General features: G+C 38.2%; 1 protein-coding gene across 2 annotated transcripts; it reads right to left on the minus strand.

The window, feature by feature from the left end:
- On the minus strand, positions 1-20,894 carry SNRNP27 (small nuclear ribonucleoprotein U4/U6.U5 subunit 27). Of its 2 annotated transcripts, none has more exons than XM_020985318.2 (6): positions 20,741-20,894; positions 13,735-13,855; positions 11,859-11,971; positions 10,657-10,736; positions 1,368-1,432; positions 1-418 (listed from the first exon to the last, which is right to left on the minus strand). In XM_020985318.2, exons 1-6 carry the CDS (start codon positions 20,772-20,774, stop codon positions 364-366), a joined length of 468 nt encoding a protein of 155 aa, XP_020840977.1. In that variant the 5' UTR covers positions 20,775-20,894; the 3' UTR covers positions 1-363. The 2 variants fall into 2 exon arrangements, with proteins under 2 accessions (XP_020840977.1, XP_020840976.1); XM_020985317.2 differs by lacking the exon at positions 20,741-20,894 and adding an exon at positions 15,366-15,519.
- Positions 20,895-22,421: the final 1,527 nt, after the last annotated feature.

The following is a 22,421-nucleotide window of genomic DNA, read 5'->3' on the forward strand; positions in this document are numbered from 1 at the left end:
TTTGAACCATAAAGAGAAATACTTTATTTGGGACAACTTGAATCCAACAACAGATTATTTAAAAAAAAAAAGTCCAGAGGATTGGGGTGGGGAAAGGTGTCCATAAAGCAAATGGCTTCCACAGGAATAGAAATAATTGAAAAGAGTTTGAAAAATTCCCAAAATGAGATTTTTCTAAAAGAAAGAAGTAAATCTTTCTTCCTTTGAAGCAGGGCGAGTATTCCGAGACACTTCATAAATAAGATTATCTTGCTCTTCAGGAAGAGAGAAGAGACATCCTGTTTTTGATACACAATTAAATACACTATCCTCTGTTGTGACCAAGTGGTGGAGAAATCACTCTTCAACAGTACAATCTAGACATCAAGCAATAAAATCCAAAGGTCTGTTGAATCCACCTTTTCTATTCATATATTGCCTGTGATGGGAGGAAAAAAGTCAATGTTGTTAAGAACATTCTTACAAGACTAAAGTCAGTGGTTGTGTTCAATATATTCTTCAAGTCTGTGATGAGGCACTATTCAAAATAGCTTAATTCTTATCAAGAAGGGAAAAAAAATTACCCAAGTCAAAGTCTGTCAGATTTCTTTAAAATAAAAAATATAAATTATAACAAAAGAAGACTCATGGGGGGACAGTAGCAAAGGAAGAGGAAGGAAAGAGACTTCAAGGACATCTCAAATAAAAAGTAAAAAAACTCATATCAATTTTAAGTAAAATTCAGAAAAGTCAAAGAGGTATAGAAGAACTTAACAATGGACTAAGTTGAAGATTAAAGAATGTTCTGGTCAAATTTAGAATTACAAACTCTAAATCAATTTGAATGCTTCCTTCCTCCTTTATGCACTTGGTAATAAAAGAAGGGAGAAGCAAGATTTATATTATTACAATGTGCCTCCACTGAGTACTAGGACACAAGGACCAAAAAGTACATTCAGTGGTCACAATAAATATGTAAGCCTACTGGCTATTTGAAGGCTTTACTTGAAATCAATATATAACCCAATTCATACAGATAATTTTCCAGGAGATGTTCTTTTTCAAATATAAAACTAAATAAAAGGGACAAAATTTAAAGAGTTGTATTTGGGTTATAAATAAGGAATAGGGGGAGAGGGGAAACATCTCAATGTGCCACCAAATATTCCGCAATAAATCATGATACAAATCTATCATGTCAGAATACAAGTAAGAAAGATCACTCCAAAAATAAACTGAGAAGATACCAGTGGACTAGGCCTTAAATTTCTACAAATTTGATTATCTTTGAATAAAATTGCTTCTTCCCAATACGCAACTTAGAATAGTATTAGCTTAATCACAACAAAGCTAGTAACCTATAGCATAGATTGGGAAGATATACATACCTGTACTTTCTCTTCTGAGACACATTTATGGCATATGCATTTACAGAACCATCAACTTTTTTCCCCTGAAAAAACAGAACATGAAGGGCACATTGAGTTCCTTCATTAACAATTTTCTTATTGAACTATGTGCTTTATTGGATACTGTAGACATCTCCTAGCTGTGAAAAGATTTCTTTGAGGCTAAGGGGGCTGTTGAGGGACAACGAATAGATAGGGTTTGTTTACTGCTCCTAGTAGTAATCAGTAGGGGAAACTAGGTAGTGCAGCGGATAGAGTGCTAGAGTCAGAAAGATTCGAGTTCAAATATGACCTCAGACATGTACTAGCTGTGTGACCCTGGGCAAATAATTTAACCTTGTTTGCCTCAGTTTGTCATGTGTAAAAATGAGCTGAAGAAGGACACGGCAAACCACTCCAGTATCTTTGCCAAAAAACCCCAAATGGGATCATAAAGAGTCTGACAAGACTGAAATGACCGAACAACAACAAAAAGTAATCAGAATTCACAGGTTTTTTTTCCTATTTCTAAGTTTATGCTTACATGAGAAATATGTTCATGACATTCTTAGTACTATCCCATCAGTAAGAAACATTTCTCTCTAGAGGCCGAACTTTTAAGTTAACTTTCCTGCTGTTTGATATCACTTCTAGCTATAGGTAGAATAAGTCCTAGGTAGGCATTGCTTAAGTATATCATAGTAATTCCCTAAATGATCTGAACAACAACAAAATTATCAGACAAATTTAGAAAGGATCATGGCAACATGACTCCTCTTACTAACTTATGTATCATACATCATCTTCAAATTACAATTTGAGTTATTTTGATGGTTAGCCAAATTTTCAGGTTATTGAATTTTACATGAGATATAAAAAAGCAAACTATCAATGCACTGAATTGAGACAATGTACTTACCATTAATAAATGTAAAATGCAAATACTTAACATTCTTCTCCATTTTCTACTCTTTTGTCCATTTATGCTTTAAATATCTGCATCAGTGATATCTGCTTTAGATTATGAACTCCTAGAACACAGGGATTGTGTCTATTTAGAACAGAACTTTGTATAACAACTACTGTAATACCAGGAATAATACTCATCTGCTGTATGCTGGCATCAAAATACAAAAAGCATCGTTTATTTCCATACTAAGAAGAAAAGTACAGATGCTTTTACGATGATCATGTATTAGAGAGAAAGAGAGTTTATACGAGAAAAGATAGCTGTTAAAGTATCTGAAGCACTGCCATGTGAAAGTAATATTTTAAGTTTGTTTGGCTTGGCTCCAGAGAACTTTTCGAATTAGGACAAGTATAGAAGTTGCAGAGGCAGATTTCAGATTGATATAAGTAAAAACTTCTATCAGAGCTGTTCAGAAGTGGAATGTGCTTCCCTATCACTAGAAATCTTCAAATAAAAACTGTTTGATTACTTGTCAAGACTGTTAAGACAAAAATTGGATTATATAATATCTAAGGTCCCTTCCTATTCTAATCAAGGGCCAGTATAAAACCTTCAGGGACGCTAAAAAGTACACCCTCTTTGTCACATATCTTTCTGAAAGCATCACAATCTCTGACTGTAAAAGGGAAAAAAATGCACTTTAAGTCTCCTATCAATTAATTAAGAATTCATTATGTGTCAGGTACTCTGTCAGACCTTGGTTTTACAAAGACAAAAAAAAAAGAAAGAAACAGTCTCTATTTTCCAGAAGTTTAACTTCAATCTTATATACACTCCATTTCCCATCTCTGTGTCTTCGCAGTCTATCCCCCTCTGCTCTCTCTTTACCTTTCCAGACTCTCCCTTTGCCACCATCCCTCAGCAACACCTCTTCTTTTGAAGTTCACAGTATCAAAATTCCCCGTCCTATGAGGATTATGATGGTGACTGTTTGCCTACCGCCCAGGGCATTCTCCATTCTCTCTCAAGGAGTTTACTCATTGTCTTCCTTTCTTCCCCAACTCATACCTTTCTACTAGAGGCCTTCCTAATCTGTCAATTCATCCATCTATTTAACTCCCATTGATCTATTCCTTCATTCCACCTCAATCACAGAGTGAGATGGTCACACACTGGATTTCACCATTACCTACAAATGTTCCACTTCCTTAAGAAAAAAAAAACCCTCTTATTATTTATCTGTCCATGAGCTCCCATCATTCCATCTTTCCTTGTGCTTCACTCTTCTTAAACTCTTTTTTGCCCTCTTTACCACCTTCAATCCCTCCACTCCTCAGTACTTTCTTAGGCCATCATCCCTGCTCTTTCTTCACTTTTCACTCCTCCCAAATCTACCCTATAGTTAACCAATTCATCACCACACTATCCAAACCTCAGCAATGGATTATTCTCACCATCTGCCTCCTTTACTCTTACTTATACTGCTGAATAGAACTAGAGGGAGTCACACAAGAATGTTGACTGGAAACACGATAAATTCATGTCATACAACTTCAACTGGGCCCTCACTGCGATAAGACAATGCTTTTATTCCTGCCTACTTGATTGCCTCTAATCTTACTCTCCACAGAATTTACTCATTTAAGAAATGATTATGACATGACTGCTCCCTTCTCTCTTCAAGCCTCCCACCCATCCTCCTGCCCACCTCTCAGCTAAAAACCTCAACTTTCATTTTACTGAGAGACATCATCTTTCACTCTCTCCTCTTTTTCCCCAGTTTCTCACAATGAGGTGGCACATGGCACATCTCTTTACTGAAACCAATACCTCTTTGTATTTGAGCCTATCCTTTCTATACTTCTCCAGAAGATTGAAACTTCAACTATCACTCCCCTCTCGGTAATATTCAACCTCTCCCTCTCTTCTTGTTCCTTCTCTGATACTTAAAAACAAACCTAAGTTTTCCTATCCTTAACTAGACGCTACTATCCCCTCAAGCTATCATCCAAGATCTTTCCCCCTTTTCTAAGTCAAAGGTTCTAGGAAAAAACTAAACTAATTTCTTTTCTTCCCAATCCCTCCCTAAACCTTGGCAATCTGGCTTCTGACCTCTTTACTCAACTGAAACTACTCTATTTCAAGTTAAAATGGTCTTTTAATTGCTAAATGAAATAGCTTTTGTTTTTATCCTATTTGACCTCTGCTAAATTTGACACTGTTGACCACTCTCTTTTCCTAGACAGTCTCTTCCTTTCCCAATTTCTTGACACTGCACCCTCCTGGTTCTCTTCTGACCCATATGATGTTCCTTCTCTGTATCTTTTGCTGTCCCATCATCCATATTCCTCTCTAACTTCCTAATATCCATATTGCTCCCTAACTAGGTATTCCCTAAAGCTCTGGCCTGGTCCTCTTCTCTCCCTCTTGGTAACTTCATCAGTTCCCATGGGCTTCATTATCATTTACATGCATATCACTTCCAAGTTTATATATCCAACCCCAGTCTCTTTCCCTGAGCTTCAGGTTAATATAACCAAATGCTGATTAGATATCTCAAACTGGATGTCCTGGAGACATTGCAACTCAATATGTCCAAAACAAAACTCATTATCACCCCCCTCTCTTCTCCTTGGGTTGACTATTATCATAAGCCTTATTAGCCTATATTTCCCCAAATCTGGATAGGAAATTATCCATCAACACACATGCCTAAACAGTGTTAGTTTCTTTTGGAGCAGAAGAGGAAAAAAAGAAAAAAAAATCACCTCAATGACATATCCCAAACACTCACAATTCAGTTTGCTTAATATACTGTGGACCAGAAACCATAGGAACAAAAAGTACAGTTTTAACATGTAAAACACAGTTAGAAAGACTTTATATAGGTCCCTATTATCTACCATGCCAGATATCTAATGAATATGACACATGTAGGAAGAGTATTATTCTCTATATTATAATAGAAGTTATACAAAGTACTATATGGAAGTCATCAGGCAGCTGAATTAAATCAACACTTGATCTAACCATTGTGAGACCCATTTATAAAAGAAAAGGAATAACAAACTAGCATCAATGTCTCACATCTGACACCAAATTCAAGATAATACTTCTAAGAATAGAGCTCATTGAATCTTTGTGCATTATTTATGTACACATAAACATGCTCTGCACCAGCTAAGGTTCATAATGATAAGCTATAATAGTAGCTAACATTTATATTGCTTTATTATTACTGATTCTCAGGACTGTACATATATAGTATCAGCTATAAGTATGCTGGCAGTTGATAATCCAATTAATCTTCAATTTTTATTTAGCTATGATAGCAACCTCTGCTAAAATGGCAGGTCTGCTTCACCATACACACATATACACACATACACAGTACTGTCCTACATTATATTATGTAATACAACCATATTATATATAGTAGCAGTAATAATGATAGTGATATATTACAGCCTGTGTTTGTATCTTATCTCTAAAAAGCCAATAAGCTCCACGAATGCACGGACCGTGTCTTAGCAAAAGCACAGAAAAATGCATTGGCCCCACAGGGACTGTCAAGCTTCTTGCACGTAAGAACCGTATTGTTTTTCCATCTTTGTATCCCTAACAGTGCCTTGTACATTATGTGCACCTAAAGTTTGTTGAACTTAACTAACCTAACTTTTCAGAGGGATGTTGTGAGAACTAATTACAATGTTGAAAAAGTGCTGCTGGTGGCGGTGAAGCTGAATGTTACTGTGACAAAGAACAGTATTTCGTAGTAACATAAATGTAGTTAGTTACAGCGTTCCTTATATCCAGCACTACGTTCACTTAGAAATGAGCATGTCTAAATAACACAGAGGAAGAAAAGGCCTTTTCACAGCTGATCTTGGGATTTGGCAGAACCCAAATTAAACAATGGGTACACAATATATCTAAGATTCAGGTTATAAAGTGAAAAAAGAAAGCTATTTTAATTTAAAAGCAAGACTATATCCTGGGAAAATGGAATTGATTAAAGATTTCTTGATTGGCAATATCATTTGATTTTTGAATACTGCTCAAAATACTCTACAACATATTCATAACCCTATACCAAAGAATTAAATTCCATCTTCCTAAACCTATTTTAAAGAATCTATTTGGCAGAAATCATCAGTCTAAGAAAAAAAAGTCTAAATGTCCCTCAAATGCAAAACCATATAGATTCTAAATTCCTTTTTCTTAAAAGCAAATGCAAAAACAGATAATTTAAAGATACTTTGCAGAGTTTTTCATCCTCAAAGTATGAGAAACACAAATTTTCCCATTCATTAAGTACCTGTGTGTTGGCACTGAGACTATAAAAAGAACTAACACAAATTCCTTCTTGTCAAGGAATTTACCATGTAATAGGATATGATACTTACATAAGTAATAAGGATAAAAAGGAAAATGTAGTAAGTGCAAAACTGAGGTCTACACAAAGTACTCATGAAAACTGTGGGAGATATCACTATAAAGGGTGATGGGGAAGGATTGTGGATAAAATGAGGGAAGCCTTCATGGAGGACTAGTCAATGAAGAAAAAGACTTCAACAGGTAAAGGAAGAGGGTGAGAAGAATAGTATTTCTAGCATGAGGGACAGCTGAAGAAAGGTAGGGTGACAGGAGAAGTAGACAGTGTGGCTGAAATAAAGTACTGAGGCAAAACAATATAAGGCTGGAAAAATACATTGGAGCTTTAATATGGATGGCCTTCAATGTCAGGTTAAGAAGGAACATCCAGGTAGAGATTTTTAACAGAATGTTGGACTACAGCAATAGAACCTTTAGGAAAAGTTAGGGGTTGCACTATAAATTCAGGAGTAACTGCAGGGATACTTCAATTATCTGTAGGATAATTGAAGCCATAAAAGTATTTAAGATAGTAATAGCAGCAACTTCTGTCTTTGCACCCTGGAGAAACCTCTGCCCTGAAGCTTGCTCTCCCAACTGGCAAGGTCCTAGCCCAGATCACTATTTCATGAGGGGTCCATCAATGCTCATGTCACTCCCAGCTTGATTCACCCTCTGGATTTCTCTACCTTTTCACTAGCTACTTCTCACACCCAAACCCCTTTTTCATGTTCCATTTATGTACTGTCTTCCTCAATTAGAAGGCAAGCTTCTTGATAATAGGGACTCTCTTGTTTATTTACATTTGTGCCCCAGCCCTTAATTGGTGCACAGCAAGTACTTCTTAAATGCCTTGTATATATTTACAATGTGCTTTAAAATTTCACAAAATGCTTTACATGCATTATCTTATCTGATCCTTCCAATCTGAGGAAGTATTGTTAGCTATATTTAACAGATAAGAAAATGGAATTTTAGAGAGGTAACACAATTTGTCCATGGTCAGTGAAAAAGGTGGGATTTGAAGCCAGGTCTTCCTGACTCTAAGTCCAGCATTCTACTATATCTCTGCTGATATTACAAAGATGAGAAATAATTACAAAGAGGGCTGAGGGGGGAACCTCTGAGGGAATTCATGTTAAAAAAAGAAGCAAAAGAATGAAGAGCCAAACAAAGGTAACAAAGAAAGAATAGTCAGAATGGTAGGGGAGGAATCATGAGCCATAGAAGTCCAGGAAGAAAGAAAGGGGAGATGAACAATGTGAAATACTCCAGATATGTCAAGCGGATGAAGACAGAAAGAAAGCCAATGAATCTGGCAATACACATCTTGGAGAATCATTTCAGTAGGCTGATGGGGATGGAATCACCAAGGGGGCAATGAGTCTAAGTTACTCTTCCTAGAAAGTTGGCAGTGAAAGGGAAGCTAATAAAAGGATAGGCTGAGGGGTTAGCAATGGCAAAAACTGTTTTGTTTTGCATCCTTTGTCCCCAAAGGCAAAGGATACAAGAAAGAAAATTTTGGAAGTGAACTGGCTAAAAAGACAGTGTCTAAGAATGGGATTTGGGTTTCTGGATCACAGCTTAAAATACAGGAATGATGGACACAGATAAGAGTATATCTCACAAAGACTAGTAATAATATAGCTTTTGCCTGGTGCTGTAAAGAGTTTTCCTAATAAAAAGGACTCAGGAGAGGGAGAAAAATGCTATGACCTATCTAACAAGCTGCATATCATAAAGAGTAGCTACAGAGAAGGAAGCATGGCAGTGATGGGGAACTTTGCCCTCTTCTGAACTTCCATTCTATATATTAAAAATTTTTTTTTCTTCATGCTCTTTGTTGGTTCCTCCACCTTTTGAAGGATGCAACTTACCATTAAGGCAAGTCGAGAAGTGTTTGTGTACATTTTATTTTTTTCAAGAAGTATGTTAAATCATGCATCTACCTATACATATCTACACACTTATTAAAAAATAAATTGCATATAACAGAATTTTGTAGTTTCTTGTAGATGCCTCTTTCTTGTTCTTTTTTATATACTAAAATGTTTGTGTTTGTTACTTAAGTTCACAATAAAAAAGAAAATTTAGTTTAGAGGGAAAAATTTCTATTATGTATATGTTTCTCACTATTGGGGAAGAACTTGCTGGCTAAGGTAGAGACGTTAGAAACTTTGAGGGGAAGGGAATAAGAATTTATTAAACGCCTACTATGTTCCATGCATTGTATTAAGTGCCTATCTGGTCCTCGCAACTACCATGAGGTAAATGCTATTATCCCACTTATACAATTGAGGAAAGTTAAGCAAATAGAGCTTAAATGAGCCCAGGGTCATTAAACTAGAAAGACTCTGAGGCCAAATTTGAACTTGGTCTTCTTAATTTCAGGACTAGTGCTCTATCCACTGTGCCACCTAGCTGCCAACCATGCCCTTTTGGACTGACAGAAGAGAGTAAAGTTGTAGTTTAATATGCACACCAGTTTGGGAAAGAAGTTCTCAAAGACTTTAGAGGAAGAATAGGCTAGATGACCAGTTTTCTGGTATGTTACAGTAGGGATTTCTTTTCAGATATGGGCTGGATTTGATAAGCCCTGCACTGCAGTCCCTTCCAACTGGAGCAAAGTCAAAGGAACTAGGATAAATAGAATCAAGGCCACTGGTAGAAGGATTAGGTTTGGCAAGGAAAAAGCCTAACTCTTCCTGTGAGACTGGAAGCAGGTTTTTTTGTTTGTTTGTTTGTTTGCTGAAACAAATCACACATAAATATCTGAAAAGCAAACAGAAAGAACACAAAGAAGACCAGAAAGGATCACTGACAAGCAGGATAGCTTTGAAAATTTCATGCTGAAGTTATTATATATTTAAAAAGATAACCAATTTAAGAGTGCTGCTGTCAATATTCTGGCAAATATGAGATGCTTCTGTTTTTGATGTCCTTAGGGTATATGTCTGAATAGCAGTGAAATCTCTAGATCAAAAAGTATGGACAATTTTTATCATTGTCTGATATAATTCAAAATAACTTTCCAGAACGGTTGGACAATTCACAATTCTACCAACAGTGGATCACTCTTAAGCCCATTTAAGTTCTGCTGCTTTGGTGGCACAGCAGATAGAGTGCTGGCCCTGAAGTCACTAAGACCTGAGTTCAAATCTGGCCTCAGACACTTGCTAGATGTGTGACCCTGAGTAAATCATTTAACTGTTTGCCTCAGTTCCATCATCCATAAAATGAGCTGGAGAAGGAAATAACAAACCACTCCAGCGTCTTTGCCAAGAAACCCCAAATGGGGTCATGAAGATTCGAACACAACCGAAAACGACTGAACAACAACAACAAAAGCTGTTGGTCACCAAGAAAAATAAGCACGATAATGGACTGTTATTGTTGGCCAGTGTGCATATTCTTAGGTGACAACTCAAAATATATAGTTTTAGATAATGTTTCTCAAAAATAAAACCAGAATTTTTTACTGCAAGATGAACCATAAAGAATTTGAAAACTTTTTGGAAAGTACAGGTCTTCGTAAGTGTGAAAAACTGTATATAATACTATATAGCATAGTGCAAAGAGCATCCTTCTGGGGAGATCTGGGTTCAAATCTTGTCTTTTATACTCACTAGCTATGTGATCCTGGTAGTCACTGAATTTGCACCTTAGTTTTCTCATTTTTAAGTCAGAGGCAACTACTTCACAAGGCTTTTGTCAGCACCTATATAAATGTCAGGTATTATTCCACATATTTATCTATCTATTTATCTATATGTGTGTTTATACATACATACACACACACACACACACACATATATAATCTAAAGAATGGAGGAAAAAGTACTTATTTAGTGAAATAGTTCTTTTTCATTCTTTCTCCCTTCCTAAATTTAATTACAAAAAGAATAAATGAGCTTCTCAATCTTTATATGGCATTAAAAGAACATGCAAAAATGGCACAACTTCTCTGACTGAATTCAAATTGGACTGCTGAAAAGTTTTCCTTACTTTTGTGGTGTCAAAGGAAGCAAATCCCATTAATTTCATCATTTCAATTTCTTCTTCTGTTTTGCCTTCCAAGTCTTCTTCTACAAAAATAAACAAATAATTTCTAAACTTCTTTCGTTAGGGCAGGCAAACAAATTATAAGGAATCAACAGACTTATATTCATTCTACCACTTCATAGCAAAGCCCAGAACCAAAATAGAAAAATTAAAAAAAAAAACTAACAACAAAACTCCAATAAACTCTTCTCCATTTAAGATCCCCACAAGTCTTGAAATATTTGAAGTGCTGTCACATAAAGAGAAATTAAAACTTATTTTTTTGTAGCTTGAAGGCAAAACTAGAATCAATTTAAGGAAGTTACTGGGAGTAGATTCTGGGCTCTAAATAAAGGAATACCGAATAATTAGAACTGTCCAACAACTATATGGACTCCCTTGTTAGTTACCGAGTTCTCCATCTCCAAAAGCATTTAAATAGAGGTTGTTTGGGATACTACATAGGGGATTCATGCATGAGATGAAAGGCTAGACTGATAATCTCTAATGTTCTAACTCTAACATCCTGCAAGTCTGTGAATATAAATCAGGAACCAGGAAACATTTACATACCATGTTCCTTTTCTTGGAGTAGAGGGCTGGAAAAGCCTTGCCCCACACTATAATGCAGGACTTTAAAATAACCCAATCCAAAAGGAAACTGCCTTCTTTTAACAGAACTTCCTTGAAAGAAAATTCCTTTACTTCTCTTTTTCTAAAATTCTAATATTTTTAAGGCATGAAGTGATGGTAGTTAAAGTTCACAGAATCACATAAGAAATCTTTCTAAAACATCTAAAATGTCCCTGACAAGCCTCCAAGTAACTTGAAATTGTCACACACATGAGAAATGAGATGTCATTAGAGCAATTTTTAAAAAGCAACAAGCACAAATTAAGATTAAACTTTTCAAAGACTGTTTTCTTTTTTCTTTTTTTTTTTTAGGCAATTGGGGTTAAGTGACTTGCCCAGGGTCACACAGCTAGAAAGTGTCAAGTATTTGGTCTGAGGCCGTATTTGAACTCAGGTACTCCTGACTTCAGGGCCGGTGCTCTACCCACTGCACCACCAAGCTGCCCCAAAAGACTGTTTTCAAAAAACACTTTTACCACCTAACTGGACATATCTAAATAAGGTTGTGTATATGTTAGGTTTTGTAACATTACCAGTAATTTGACGTTCTTTGCTTTTTGTTTCTTTAGTTTCTTTCTTCTCATCATCCCTCCTTTCTTTTAGCCGGGAAGGTGAAGGAGAGGAAGATCGATGCCTTCTTGGGGATCTGGAAACAAAAATACGTTGCAGTAATAAAATCAACATAAGTCTAGGGACTAAATGTCTGAAAAAGAAAGCTGCAGGAAAACAAAAATAGTTATCCCACTACCTAATCAAAAGATGTAAGCTTTGCCTGGTCCTGTGAATATTTACATAAGTTAAACAGAATTTACTGTTACTTTTTACTTCTTAGTTTCACTTCACACACAACATATATAAATAAAGGAGTAGGTGCTAGGGCGACAAAAAGTTTAGGTAAGAAGAGACTCTATAGAGCTTGTCCATTAGTATTTCTATCTGGAACAAATGGTATAGACAGACAAATTGGGCCCAGAGTTGAATGGCAAGAGAGTGGGCTGAATTACTACCTTCAGGAAACCACAAAGCTCTTTTATAGAGCCTGAACTTCATGTGAAAGCAAAGGCTCATCTTTTTAACACTAATTGTTGATGTTTCTTTACAGCAGTGAGATATGGAATACAACTGCTTCCAAAGAATTAAAAAAGAGTATCATGAAGAGGACATTGAAGAAGTAGGATGTGCAGATTTCAACATATAACCAAATAGGAACTCCAAAAAAGAATAAAAGATGTCATCAGGAAACTGTATGAAAGGAAGAGAAGATGGGCTGATCACATGAGACAACAGGTGTTATATTACTACTCCCAAATGATAGGGGAACCCTGAACTGATGCAGTGAAGTACGTAAAACAATTTCTATAATAACAACAATAATGTAAAGATAAATAACTTTGAAAGACTTAAAAACTCTGCTCAACACAATGACCAATCACAATTCCAGAAGACTCATGATAAAACATGCTCCCAATCCTGATCGAGAGGTGATGAACTCCGAGTGCAGACTGAGACATACTTTTTGGACGTGGCCAATGAAGGAATTTATTTTGCTTGACTGTTCACATTTGTAACATGGGTTTTGTTTTTCTTGTTTTCTCAATGGGGCCTAGAAGGATGGCGGGATGTCAGATGGAAAGAAGGAACTTCATGAAAATAAAATAAAATTTTAATTTAAAATGTTTTTTAAAAATGGGTGGACCTCCACTGGTGACTTTATGGGAGGACAAGAGTCCCACAAGATGGACAAGTATGATTGGTTTTTGATTTGCATCATTAGAGGGAACTCCTGAACTGATGAGATCACAGATCCATTTAAACATTAAAAAGAGAACCACTGTTTCATGGAGCTCACAATCTAGTAGGAGAATATAATGACAACAAAAAAAGCAGATAACTAGAATACAAAATGTTACAGTTAGATCCTGATCAGTGCGAATAAAGAATCACATGAAGTAGTCACATTAATCACTGTATATCTATTGGGCTGGAACCAATGAACATTTTTATACAATTATAATTTCAAAGAGTGTGAATTCAAATACACACAGCTACTCTACAGGATTCATTATTTACACTAATTGGGACCTAGATGTACATAAATGTATAAAGAAAGCACAAAGTGCTATAAGAGATTTGAGGAGCAAAAACATGGGTTAGTAAATGAGAGTATGGCACCAGTATGAATAGGATTGGTAAAAAGGAAAAGGAAACTCTTTATTCATTGAATTGATTAATATTACTAAAGGTAGAGTACATCTTATTCTTTTAGGAGCTCACATTCTGGAACGCATACCTGAATAAGGTGAGAATAAGTCTCAGATCTTAAAAAAATCCAAAACTCATTGTGAAAGACAAAACAACAGATAGCAGTCAGTTTAGTTTTACTGATTCAATGCCCCTTTGGCTCCTTACCTGGACCTCCTCCTATGTGGAGAGCGAGAACGGCTCCTCCTCCTATCTCTCTCTCGGGATCGGGACCGTTCTCGACGCCTTCTCTCTCTCTCTCTGGATGTAGAACGGGATCGCCTACGCTCTAACAAAACAGAAAAGAAAATAAGAACCAAAAAGGATTTTTGAGACCATTTAATCCTAACCCCTCATTTTACTAAGAAAGAAAATGAGTCCTGAAAGCGATTTCTTCAAAGTCACACAGCTATTTAGTGACAAAGCAGTCTATACTACACAACTTGGGTTTCTGACTACCAATTTCAGATTATTTCTATTAGATCATGCTGCCTCCCTCAGATAACAACCAAGACTATGTCTTTTGGATATGATATTCCTGACTAGCAGCTGCCAACCAAAAGGCACCATCTCTTACCAGCCATCCTATCAGTACTGGATTCATTGTCTCTCACTCTTTCCTACACACTGTGCCAAGAGTAGGAGTAAGCATATTCCCTGCTTCTTATTACCACTTACAGAAAACCCTCCCTTTGCTGCCACCACTCAGCAACTTACATTTCTCTGAAGTTTATTTCATACTTCTCTATGACTCCATCCAAATTCTGGTTGGTATTATCTACTAGTTCCTAGATCATTCTCCTCCTTTTTCCAAGGGTTCAGCACCTGGCTCACATAATCAGTCTCTAACCTCAGCCTTCATAGTTGAGGTATGCATACACGTTGCTGTCTTCCTAATACATGGACCTCCCAAGTCATCTCAATTATTACCATGTTCTGCATTTTCATACCACCACCTTAGTCACACAGAGGAATGGTCATACCCTTGATTTCATTCTCACCCATAACTTTAACCTTCTTGAACTAGAACCATGAAATTATTTTCACAGGCCATACCCTTCCTGTCCTTCCATGTCTCATTTTTATTCATCCTAAACCTATTTATTCTCTTCCTGATCTCATCACTATATCCCTTCCAGTTTTTACAACTCATTCCTGCTCTGAAATCACTTTCCTACCTTCAAAAGCTTGACTTTAACTTACTCAACTTTAGTCTTCTTTCCTTAAATCCCTTGCCATCCTGCCCCATTACCACTCATTCTTTTCCAAATGTGAACCTGTTTTGTCCTTACTATCTACCTTCTCCAATCTTACTCATGTTGAGAAACATTGCTATTCAGGTTCCCTACAAATTTATATTATGTAACCTTAGCTAGGTCTTTGTTACTATGCAATAATTCTTTTACTCATCTTGTATTGACTTTTTATCACCCTCCTTTGCATCTATTCCAAATAGTTTCCTTCCAGCCACATACACTACTCTCTCTTCCCCAGAAGACCTCATGCCTTCTGTTGTACCCTTTATCCCATTCCATCCTCCCTTGCCCCTCAAAACACCATCTACCACCAGGAATTTTCCACTTCATTCACACTCTTTCTCTAACCTAATAGTATTTCACTTTATGTAGTGGCTTTTCCTGACACCTATACTCATGCCCAGCTCTCCTATGTCCTTAAAAATAATTTACCCTGTAGAACCAAGAAAATATACAAAATGACCACAACAATGTAAACAGAAACAACAAAAGAATCAAACTGAATTGGGCAAAATTATAATGACCAAGAACATAAGAAATCACCTCTCTCCGCTTCTTTGTAAAGGTGGAGGAGATTATGGGTGTGAAGCACAGCATATGTCAGACTTTTCCAGTATGTTAGTTTTGCCATACAGTTTTTTTCCCTCTTTTCTTTTTTGTTATAAGAGGTAGCTCTCTGGGAAGGTGAGGGAGGAGCTAAAGAGAAAGGTATATCGGGAAATGTGGTGATCTAAGAACAAAAGATATCAATAAAAATTTATTTAGGAAAAAAAATCCTTACTTTATCCTGCCACCCCTTCAAGCTATCACCCTATATCACTCTTCCTTTTATAGCAAAACTCCTTAAAAAAAAAAGGCACCTAAACTTACTGCTTCCATTTCTTTACCTCTAGATGTCTCTAGATTTTTTCAATGTACTACTTGACTGAAACTGCTTTCTCTAAAATTATCAGTGTTCTTAACTGCTAAATCCAACAACTTTTCTCAGTCCTAATCATTCTTGCTGTTACCATGTAATAAGCCCTTTGGGAACAGGGATGGTTTTATTCTTTGTATCTCCAGTGCCTGGCACATAGTCCACATTTAATAATTTATTTAATAATGCTTATTACTCAACTGGCCTCTATAAAGGTGTCTGACATTGTTCAATACTTTCTGCTCTTGGATACTCCTTTCTGCCTGGGCGTTCTTTTTCTTTTTGGTCAATTAACAAGCATTTATTTTTCTCCATCTCCACCCAAATACAAAAAAATAAAACACTTATAAAAACATACACAGTCAAGCAAAACATATTCCCATTTGGCTATGTCCAAAAATGTATTCTGCAGTCTGGAGCTGGGTAACATTCTTCATCACTGATCTTCTGGAATCACAGTAAATCATTGTTTTGATGATCAGAGTTCTTGAGCCTTTCAAAACTGGTTGTTTTTACAATATTGTTGTTTTAATATAAATAGTTCTTGCTTCGCTCACTTCACTCTACATAGGTTTATATAACTCTTCTCAGGTCTCTCTTATAGAACAACAGTACTCCATTATATTCATATACAATAACTTGTTCTGCTATACCCCAATTGATGGACATCCTCTTAGTTTTGAGTCCTTTGCCACCACAAGAGCAGCTATAATATGATATATGTATGTATACACACATACATATACGCATATATAATACATAACATATATCAGATATAGTATATATCATATATGTATAATATATACAACTTATATAATATATAACTTCTATATAGAACCTTTTCCACTTTCCTTGATCTCTCTGGAATATAGTCCTAGTAACAGTATCACTGGGTCAAAGGGCATGTACTGCTTAGGTTTTCTTTACAATGGTTTCTTGGTTCCCCACTTGTCTAGTCAATCCTCAGTCTCTTCTAGGATCACCATCCATGTCCATCCCCCATGCCCTCCCCTCTTCTATAGTCCCTCTTTTGGAAACTTAATAAGGTTCCATGGGTTCAATTATTATCTCTATGCAGATGACTTTCAATTTACATAACAAAGCCTCATCTTTCTCTTGAGCATCTCCAATTGCCTGCTGGACATCTCTACTGAGATGCCTCATCTAACAGAGAACTCATTATCTTCCCCCCCAAAACCCACCCACCTACCCCTCCTCCTAACTTTCCATGTCCAGAGTACCACCATCCTTCTAACCAAAATCACAACCTAGAGTAATTCTTGAGAGGCAATGTAGCATAATGGATAAAGTGCTGGACTTGGAGTCAAGAAGCCCTGGGCATGAATTCTGCCTCAGATATTTAGCAGCTATGTGACCCTCAGGTGACACTTAACCTCTCTGAGCCTCAGTTTCTTCATCTGTAAAATGAGGGAGCTGGACTCAATGACCTCTAAAGTCTCTTCTAGCACTAGCTCTATGATCTTTCTTCTCCCTCACCATCCATATCCAATCAGTTGCCAAATCTTATAAATTCTTTCTCTAAAACATCTTTTGTACACATTCCCTTCTATCTACCCTTAAGTCACAATCCTAGTTCAGGTCCTTGTCACCTCTTCCATGCCTTAACTACCTCAATAATTTCCTAATCGGTCTCTCTAAATTGACATCCCTAAAGCACTGCTTTGACCATGTCATTCTCCTACTCAAGGAATTTCAGTGACTCCCCACCGGCCCTACGACATAATACAAACTCATCTGACATTTAAATTCCTTCACGATCTGCCTCCAAACTAACTTTGAAGACTGATTTCATGATACTCCCTCTCACGTATTCCATTTTCCAGCTCAAGTAGCCTCCTTGTTCCTATCCATACGTGACATTGTATTTCTTTCCTCAGTGCTTTTGCATAGGTTGCCCTCATGCATGTAATCTCTTCCCTCCTCCTTTCCACCTCTTTGAATCCCAAGCTCCCTTCAGTACAACTTCCAATACAAGGCCTTTCCTGATCTCCCAGTTCGTAAGGGTTTCCTTCCCCACAAAGGCCACCCCCCCATTACTTTGCATTTGCTTATCTATTTACATAGTAATTCCTGCCCTTAGTAATAAAATATAAGCACCTTGATAGCAGGGACTGTTTCATTTTTGCCTTTGTATCGTCGATCCTAGTACTGTGCCTTGTAATAGACACATAGTAAATGCCTGTTGGAATTAGGTTGAATTCTTCCTTTTTATTTAATTCCCAGAACAATCAATTCTGAAATCATGGCTTAGAGGATAGAGAGCTTTGGCCACATCTCCCCTAAGTGAAGACTTGATTATCTTCAAACCATGACAAAGTATCAAAGACTAGCACTTAAAGATTCTTCCTTCCCCCTCAAAATTTTACCATCCTTTAGAGCCCATTTCCCATGATCTTTCTCCTCTGAACATCTACACCACTTATTCTATCACTCATTTGGAATTAAGTAGAGACTGTCTCTTATTATTAATTAGCTTTTTACTTATGAGGCTTGTAATCTAAGTAAACTCCAAGAACATGAAGGGCAGAGATCAAGCCTTATTTAACATCATAAACAATGATTAAGCACTTATTGTGTGCAGAACACTGTACCAGGCATTAGATTGAAACAAAGTTTAGGCTAAACATAGATGCCCATATAGAGCTTATGATCTAGTAGAGAGAAAACAGAAAAGAATATTATAATATTCCCTATTTTGAGATAAATGCATTGCCATTTATATCTCTCTATGTGAGGTTCAAAGAAGTCAGAAAGGCTTTATGGAAGAGGAAGCATCTCAATCAGATTTAAAAAGAAAATCAGGAGTTTGACCTGTGAAATAGTGGCTATAATCCTTGGACTTGGAATCAGGAAGACCAGAGGTCAAATCTTTGCCTCAAATACTTTCTAGCTGTCTGGCCTTAGGCAAGTCACTTAACTTCTCTTGGTCTCAGTTTCTTTATCTATGTAAAATGAAAACAACATCTACTTTGCAAAGATGTTTTGAGAATCAAATGAGATAATATATGTAAAGTACTTTTTAACTTAAAGTATTATATAAATGTTTGCTATTATAAGCATTAATAGGAAGTAGGCTAAATAAGGAGGTAGAAAATGAAGAATGTATTGGAGGGGGAATGAAGTCAAGTTCTTCTGGAGCACTCTGTCATACATGCCTCAAAGAATCTCTAGCTTCCTGCAAAACACACCTCAGGTGTCGTCTCCTCCGAGAGGCCTTTGCTGATGCTACCCATTATCTTATGCTTTCTCTTTTGAAAGTATGCCGTTACTAGAATAAAAGTTCTTTGAAGGTAGGTACTCATCTATTTTTGCCTTTGTATCTTCAATCTAGCAGTACCTCACACAGAGTAGGTGCTTAATAAATGTTTACTGAATTCAGCTGTAGAAGCGGAATCATCACATATGGCCCTCCCTTTATATCTTTTACAGTGTAGGAACCTTCTAATACTGAAGAAGAAAGAGTACTGGCCTTGCTGGGTTCCAGTTTCTGTTCTGACACTTAGTAGCTATGCGACAATGAGCAAAACAGTTCCCTCTCTCTGGTCTCAGCTTTCTCTGCTGTAAAGAGAAAAAAACCAAGACCTGCACTACCTATGTTAGGACCATGATTCAGATCTGGAAGAGCTCTTCAAGGTACATTTGAATCACTGTAAAGATAACAAAACTAAGTCCATTAAGATCAAACAACGTGAAATTCAAATTTTAATTCAGACCTTCTGAAGATTGAATAATTGACTTTGTAAACATTAAAATGCTACTTAAATATGAACTATTATTATCATCAAATGCTGATTTGTTGATTATGTTATAATAAGAAAAGCTGTGGTCTGGGAGTCAAGAGATCTATATTTGAAACTCACTTTGGCAGCTGAGTGGAGAATGGAATACAGTGAGGGAGATCTGAAGCAGAAGGACCAATTAGGAAATTATTGCAATAACCTAGAAGAGAAGTGAAGAGTAGAGTAGTGTCAGTGAAACCCAGAGAAGAGAAATTATCCAGAAGATGGTCAATAGTGTCCAATGCAGAAAATTAAGTCAAGAAAAATTATGACTGGGAAAAGACTATCAAATTTGGCAATTAAGAGGTGACTGGTAACTCTGGAGAAAGCAGTTTCAGTTAAATGATGCGGTCAGAAGTCATACTTGAAGGGTTTAAGAAGCAAAAGAAGGAGCTCCCAGGGAATAGTCTCAGTAAAGAGGTAAAATCCTCAGCAGAGAGACAGACGGGAGAGATTGTAGGAGAGGCCTGAGGGAAAAGAAGGTGCATAATAGCTTCTGCACGGAATGAAGTAGTGTGGGGAAGGAATAAAAGGACTGACTTGCGGCCGTTAAGTCCTAGTAATGGTTGGATAACGTTAATTTGTGATAACAGCCTCCTGGCTGTTCCCTGAACAAGACCTTCCATCTCTCAGCTCTGGGCATGTTCTCTGGCCGGCCTCCGTGCCTCCCTCCACATCTCCATCTCCTGGCTTCCTCCAAGTCCTAACTAAAATCCCATCTTCCACAAGAAGCCCTTTTCAACGCCTTTTAATTCTAGTACCTTCTCTCTGTCAATTTCCTATTTATCCTCTGTGTAGCTTGTTTGTAGACGTTTGTTTGCCTGTTGTCAACCGGCCAGACCGTGAGCTCCTTGAGGGCAGGCAGTCTTTTGCTCTTCTCGGATGCCCAGGGCGCCCAGCCCAGCGCCCGGCACGGGAGGCCAGGCTTAAGCAAAGCTTCCTCACCGACACCGAGTCCCGCGCTTAGGACAACGCACCGCTCCCTCCCGTACGAAGTAAACAAACAACCACCACAAGCTCCCGGGCCCGGGGTCGCAGGCCCAGGCGCCGGCCCTGGGGGAGCCAGGCTCCGCCGCCGCCGCCGCAGGGTGGGCTCGGCCTTGAGGCCAGAGACCGCTCAGGCACCGCCGTCCGAGCGAGGGAGAGAAGGACAGACCCACAGCGGAGGGACACACTCTCGGCCCGCCCTCTAACTCACTCACCCCTCCGTGGGGAACGGCTCCTGCTGCGGCCCATGACCTGCCGCGGGCGCCGCCGCTGGAGTAAAGGCCAGAAGGCGAAGACTCAAAGCCTAAGCGGCGAATTGGAGCACTTCCGCTGGGGCCGCGTCCTGTGCCTGGAAGTGCAGTGCGGCAACATCCACTCTCCGATTTAGAGTTCCGCTTCCGGCTCAGCCGGCCCTAGCCAAAGAACCTCTGGGCTTCTAGCGGATGCGGTCCTGAGGAGAAGTAATAAGAGATGTTCCCAGGCCGCGTTGCTCAAAAACTGCCGCGGCGTGCCCCTCCCCTTCAGGCCTGGTGCTGTTTACTAGTTTTTTCAGTCGTGTCCGACTCATCATCACCCCATTTGGGTTTTCTTGGCAAAATACTGGAGTGATTTGCCATTTTCTTCTCCAGCTCATTTTACAGATGAGGAAACTGAGGCAGACAGGGTGAAGTGACTTGCCCAGAGCTCAGGTCCTCTTGACTCCAGGCCTGGCACCATATTCACTGAGCCACCTGTGGTGGGGGAGGTTTAAGGAGCACGTGAATGCTGCCTGTCTGCAAGGCCACTGTGGGGCCAAAGGGAGATGAAACCATTGTGCTCGGGCATCAATGCAATGATCATTTATTAAGCACTACTGTGTGCCAGGCCCTGTGCTAAGTAAGTGATGGGTTTACACAAAGAGGTGAAAGCCCATCTAATGGGGGAGACAACGTGCAAAAAGATATACAAAGCAAGCTGTTAAACAGGATCAATAAAAATATAATTTAAAAGGGAAAGCTCTGGAATTAAGATTGGGAAATACTTCCTGTAAAAGATGGGATTTTATTTGGGATATAAAGGAAGTTAAAGGTCAGTAGTGGAGTAGAAGGAACATTTCAGGCACGTGGGACAGCCAGAGAACATGCCTAGAGCTGAGAGATGGAGGGACTTGTTTGTGAAAGTCAGGAGGCTAGTGTTACTGAATGGAAGAGTAGATGTTAGGAGAGTAAGGTGTGAGAAGACCAGAAAGGTAGGCAGGGGCTAGGTTATGAAGTTAGAATGGCAAACAGCATTCTGGATTTGTTTCTGGAGGCAGTAGAGAGCCACTGTGGTTTATTGGAGGGAGGGGGAAGATTGTGACATGGTCACACCTGTGCTTTAGGAAAATCGCTTTTAGAGGCTGAATGGCAGGTGAATTAGACTGGGAAGAGACTTTGAGGCAAGCACACCGACCAGCTGGTTATTGTAGTAGTCCAGAGTGGCGCAGTGTTAGACAAGAAGAGGGGGTGTATTCAAGAGATGTTGCTATCGACAGCCTTTGGCAATAGGTTGGATATGGGGAAGGGGAGAAAGAGTGAGGAATGGAGGATGACTCCTAGGTTTCAATCTGAGAGACCGGGAGGTTGGTGTTGTCCTCTATGGTAATAGGAAGGTGGGGGAAAGATTTAGAGGGAAAAACAATGAGTTCTTTTCTGGACATGTTTAGTTTAATATGTCTACTGGACATCCAATTCAAGATGTCTGAAAAGTGGTTGGAGATGTGAGATTGAAAGTCCACAGAGAGTTTGGGGCAAGATAGGTAGAACTGAGAATCATCAGCATAGAGATGGTAGTGAAATCCATGGGAGCTGCTTAGATCACCAAGTGAAGTAATATAATGGGACAAAAAGGGCCCAGGACAGAACTCTGGAAGATCCA

This window comes from Phascolarctos cinereus, unplaced genomic scaffold (assembly GCF_003287225.1).
Source record: "Phascolarctos cinereus isolate Bilbo 61053 unplaced genomic scaffold, phaCin_HiC Scaffold_2;HRSCAF=192, whole genome shotgun sequence".
In the NCBI taxonomy this organism is placed as follows: domain Eukaryota; kingdom Metazoa; phylum Chordata; class Mammalia; order Diprotodontia; family Phascolarctidae; genus Phascolarctos; species Phascolarctos cinereus.